The sequence below is a fragment of the Mus caroli genome, chromosome 6 (assembly GCF_900094665.2).
Source record: "Mus caroli chromosome 6, CAROLI_EIJ_v1.1, whole genome shotgun sequence".
NCBI classification, from domain to species: domain Eukaryota; kingdom Metazoa; phylum Chordata; class Mammalia; order Rodentia; family Muridae; genus Mus; species Mus caroli.
Window position 1 is genome coordinate 93,086,940 of NC_034575.1, and position 5,522 is coordinate 93,092,461.

Sequence of the window (5,522 nt, forward strand, 5' to 3'; positions counted from 1 at the left end):
CACACCCACAAATTATCACTATGTACATAAAACTCCAAATGAGTTCTTCACATACTATTCCTTTATAATAAAAAGGCACAACAGAAATATATGAAGTTAGGTTCATTTGGACCTGAAGACAATAAAGTATTATTCACTCTGTTCTCTTTACCCAACAAATCATGTATGTGCTAGAATATTCGACTTTCCTTGAGCATGGATGGCTATTCTTTCAGAATCTATAAAAAACTACCGATACTATTATCTTCTTAGCATATATGGGGGTTGGGTGGGGGTGGGGTTCTATAATCGATGATGTTTCTCCCCCAGACAGAAGAAATAACAGATACTCCTTTCATTGTGAGATGGGTTGAATTCATGACCTGGACGAGCAAATTAGCATCTACAGGTCTTACTGTCTACTGAGAGTCTAGCTGGGCATTAGGGCACAATCAAGATGTACTTCAAAGAACTCAGAAGTGAGGAAGGGGTTCCATAAGGAGACTTACCATCCCAAGTCGACATAGCTGCAAACNGGGGAACCGAATCTAAACTCTGGTGTGCAGGATTTCTCATAACCCCAGCAGTAGTTTAGATTTTCTAAGTGTTTCTAGAACATGAAATGTGTACATTTAGAATAGACTCATTTCTTCGGATGGTTAAAGGAGACTCTCTGACTGTCCATGACAGGACATTCACATGTATGTTTAACAGTATATATCTAACATCACATGTATGTTTAACAGTATATATCTAACAGTATATATCCATGTCTCATAACATTCTGAGAGGGGCAGGCTCAAGAGTCTCCACAATTGTGTTTATTCACTCCTTCATGCCTGCTCCATAATCAAAGTCCAGGCTTCAGCTGGCCTGCCAGGACAACCTGAATTAGGGTTTCCTGAGGTATATCTTAAGGTAACGTCTTCTGTCATTCTCAGGAAGCAAACTGATTCTATAATCAGTAACTAGGAGAAAAAACAAACAAACAAACAAACAAACAAACAAAAAACATGTTCTTTGGAATTTCTGTTACTAAAAGAATTCCACGGAAAGGACAGCTGGGTGACTTCAGTCATCAATCAAGACGAGCAGAAACAGTGCAAGGTCAGAGCTCTCCAGCCTGGAGGCCAGGGCCCTTTTGCAAGGCCCAGGAGCTATGCTGGTCAGATTCCATATGCTTCCGGTGCCAGCACCATGGGAAAGGAAGCGTCTTACAATGGCCCTGCTTTGATCTCTGAGGCCTCCGGAGACTTCTTTATGGGCTCTGTTTGAGGCCTTTCCAAGCTCACAGTCTCACTCAATTAGAGCCAAGGCTAGGTGTGACTACGGAAAGGAAGGGCCAAGGAGCCTCCTAAGGGCAGAAAGGAAGGTGTGACCTTCTTCACTTTGAGAAAATGTTCTTTTCCTCCTGAAGTCTCATACACTTCTGGTTGTTCAGAATCTACCCATTGATTGCTTAAGCTGACCAGTTAAATTTCTCAGGGGTTTTAATGATAGGTTTCCTTCTTGTGAGTGGGCTATCGTTTAAGCCAATTTTGGTCCCTTCAGAATATTCCATGAAAAGAAAACAGTGATAGACTCCTGGTGAAGGCAGAAGTCCAGCTTTAGCTATGGCTAATGAAGCAGAATTTTGAACGAGCCAACCTAAGCTGNAACCCTGAATGAATGAGAACAGGGTATGAACGTACTTAAGACAATGCCATCAGGAAACACATTCTTGTATGAAGGAGAGAACACACACATGACAATGCCATCATTGTCTCTGTGTGCTAACCTCAAAAATTAACTTTAAAAATACGAGGATGCGAGTAATAAAACGAACTAAACAAAGTAGCATGCTAAACACTAGAGAAAGGGTGTGAATCAAATGAGACCTACCTTATATGGACAGTGGGAATCCTCCCTGCACACAGAGGCAACATGCCTGTTATTGTGCAAGAAGAAGGGAATGTGCTCCGCAGGGAGGCGGAGGCTGGAGTAGTCATACAGGGCCTTGCCAGGCGCATCGTCAGCCTCAGAATGAGCCTCGTCCTGGCCACTCAGTGGGACTTCATGAAGCAATATTCCAAAGACAAGCAGCATTAACATAGCAACCTGCAGACCTACAGAGCCAATCGAAAACATCTTCACTAAGAATGACTCTTTTAAACTGGGCACTGNTGCATGCCTTTAATCCCAGCATGCAGGAGGCAGAAACAGGAAGCTCACTTTGAGTATGAGACCAGCCTGGTCTACAGAATGAGTTCCAGGACAGCCAGAGCTACACAGAGAGACCCTGTCTTGACAAAAGAAAGCCCCTTTAGACAGGAGTGGTGGCATACATCTAATCCCAGCACTTGGACAGAGGCAGAAGGATATCTGTGAGTTCAAAGCCAGCCAGGTCTGCATCTCCCTTTAGGACATGGAGTTTGAAGGTTGTTGGGAGTGAATATATCTGAAATACATTGGATGCACTGTGAAATTCACAAAGAATAAAACAGTAGCTTAAAACCCCCTTTAGGGTTGGGCATGAGACCCAGTGGTAGTTGCTGCCTAGCATGCATGAGGCCCTGTGCTCAGTCCATAGTTTGGTGCAGTAAATAAATAAGCCCCCTTTAAAAGCTAAATTGCTAAGTATGACTACTACATATTTTGCTATGTTACCAAATCATGTTCCTTTGTTCACCCAATATTTATTGNTCACTTGCTATGTGCCAAGCACTGTACTAGGAACAAGGTATACACGTGTGGGAAATATATTCCACCCTGAATATTTGCACATTTCAGAGTTGATTATTCAGAGAGACCAGAGAACTTTTCAGGTCCAGGGATGGCCCCAAAATGCTGTTGTCTTATAAAATTTAAAAGAGGAAAAAGAAAGAAAGAAAGAAAGAAAGAAAGAAAGAAAGAAAGAAAGAAAGAAAGAAAGAAGAAAGGAAGGAAGGAAGAAATTTGCATCTGTGACCATAAATAAACAGTAAGTGCAGACACAGGTCTTCCTATCTCATATCATCCCTTTGTGTGCCCAAGAAAGTAGACCAAAGATATCTGTGTCTTCGTAGATAGCAGGACAACTCCAGGTAGCAGCACGCATTCTCTGGCGTCAGTCAGCCCTAGCCTGAACCATCTCCCACACCACGAGGTGGGGGGGTGGGGGCACCTATTAAAGTTGTTCACAAGGTTCAGCTGCCCTGTGCCCCTCAGGGTCTTACATTTATTAGGCACTCGGTCAGGTCTGTATGTTTTTGTTTTTTTTTTCCTGTCAACTGTTTATTGTCAGTTCCCCTCACAGGCTAGCATCCTCAGAGCATCAGAAGGAAAGAATTCATTTAAAATTTCCCTATCAGGACTGAACAAAGCATTGACATTATGAGAAATGACAGTGATTAAGAATTTACTGGATTCCTGCTCACACCGTCCACCCCCCAGGAAAGGATACATTTCTTGTGCGGGTCAGTTTCTCTTATCCATCCCTGACACACTCACACCGCTCTGCCGCCTTTACCCATCACAAGTTTTCCCTAAGTGTCTCTTCTAAAAGATAACTGAACACACCCTGGGCATTCCATAGTAAAGTGGGGCCNTTATAAGACTGGAAGGACCACACAACTTTCAAAATCAGCCTTCACTGATGTTTACAAATACAATGCTCTGTTCAAGTTCCAGGCCTATGGGGTCATAAGGTTAAAACAGTGATGATCATGGGAACAAATCCTTTGCCCAGTAAGTAATTAAAGGGGTTCCTTGCTTTGGAGGCCCTGAAGGCTATGTTGCTATCCCTTGTAAATCCAAGGGGCCTTGATCTAACAGTAAATTACTAGCAATTTTATAAAATTAAAAAATGCACGGTGGGTTAGTGAGCAGGGGGAGGGAGGATAGGATAGGGAGGTTTTCGGAGGGGAAATGGGGAAAGGGGATAAAACTTGAAATGTAAATAAAGAAAATATCTAATAAAAAAAAATACATACTGAGTGCCAGGCAGTGGTGAGTTCCATGACAGCCAGGGATACACAGAGAAACCCTGCCTCTGGGGAAAAAAATGCATATTGATAAAAACAATAACTGCTTAATAATGAAAATACTGACCTTTTTAGTCCTCAGAATTCCCTCCGGAAGCTGCTGATGCTTTGAATAGCCTAAAACCTGCGAAAAATAAAGTACATTACCTTAAGAGCATGCCACAAGAGACTAGTTACTATTTTAATATAAAGGAACAACGAAGAGAGAAAATGACCAGAAAATCCCTAGTCAGAAGCCCAGAGACGAAGATGCTTGATTCTCCTCAGTGAATGAACTCTACTAAGTCTCTCAAAGCAAAGTCAGAGCCCAGGGGCCCCTGGACATAGTAACCCACGGAGCAGACACTAGTGGTGAGCAGGAAGGAGGTAGCCCACTTCACACCACATCACTCAATCCAGAACAACAGGATAATTAGCAGAGAAAACATTCCTAGGACCAAAGCCTGTTCCTGGTTCTCATTGCAGTAATCCTGTTCTCTGATTCCCAGGGCTGCCTGGACCAGTGCCAACCTCAGGATCACAGCAGGCCACCCAGCCCTTGGACTCACCCTCNAGGTAGCGGCTAGGAGCACTAGGTCCTAAATTTCGGGTATCCAAATCCACGGCTCTGCAATGCGTTCTGCCGGTTAACAAAACTTGACCATTCATGGAAAAAAGTAACCCTTGGCCGTGGGGAAAATCTAAAGAAGCAGATCAGACAGTTGGCTTTTGCAAGGGAGGGCATGTACCCACTTGCATATGCTGGGTGATGGTTCCCTGTGGTGCATGAAAGTACAACTTCGGGGCCTGGCAGAAAGCCTTCCCGGAGTTGAGTTCTCTGGCAAAACTTGGCAGGGATGAAAGCTTTAGTAGGTTAGGCTATCGCGTCTTTTTGCACAAAACGGTCAATCGTGCTCCACTCGTGTATGGCTTGATTGGATTTTCANGGACCTAAAAAGAGAAGAGGAAAAAAAAGGTAAAAATCTGAACGCCGTAAACCATGAGAGCTGGGGTTACTAGGACTACCGCATGAATGGCTTAGGGCATTGCTGGGCAACAGAGCCAGCAGCGGACAGATGAAAAGTTAAGTGCATCTGGGACTCAAAGACTATCAAGTCCNAAGGTAGGCAAGCAGACAGAGCTCAGACAGGGCTTGGCNGCCTGAGGCGCCGAAGTGGCAATCCTGCTGTGGCGATCCTCCGGTTGTCTGCGAACGTCAACCCCTCCCCTGTGTAGCGGAGTCAGCCCCTCGCGCCGGGCAGCAGCCAACCCTGCCCTGGGTGCTTGGGGAAGCAGCTGTCCTAGGAGGCGCTCGGCTCCCAGGTGTGCCTGGAGAAGCCACTCCGCCCCAGCATGGAGATCGAGGCAACAGGGCAGGCCTGGCTGGGCATCGCCCTTGCCTACAGCCACCGATCGACTCCTGGTAACCAGCTGAAGGCCGCGGACCGGGATCAGAGTCCCAGAATCAGGCTGCGGGCCCACGGGGGTGCAGGCTCCGGCCGGGAACAGGCGGGGAAGGCGCGGGGCCCACCTGCAGCTCGACTACCGAGCGGCGGCGGCGGC

General features: G+C 45.6%; 1 protein-coding gene across 1 annotated transcript in view; it reads right to left on the reverse strand.

Moving 5' to 3' along the window:
- Eogt (EGF domain specific O-linked N-acetylglucosamine transferase) overlaps positions 1 to 5,522 on the reverse strand; it is a 36,021-nt gene extending 30,499 nt beyond the window's left edge. The window contains exons 1-5 of the mRNA XM_021164135.2: positions 5,491 to 5,522; positions 4,529 to 4,910; positions 4,048 to 4,104; positions 1,861 to 2,084; positions 489 to 589 (exon numbers count right to left, since the gene is read on the reverse strand). Of these exons, the coding sequence (XP_021019794.1) occupies positions 489 to 589; positions 1,861 to 2,070 (311 nt within the window). The 5' untranslated portion in view covers positions 2,071 to 2,084; positions 4,048 to 4,104; positions 4,529 to 4,910; positions 5,491 to 5,522. The remainder of the gene's footprint in view (positions 1 to 488; positions 590 to 1,860; positions 2,085 to 4,047; positions 4,105 to 4,528; positions 4,911 to 5,490) is intronic.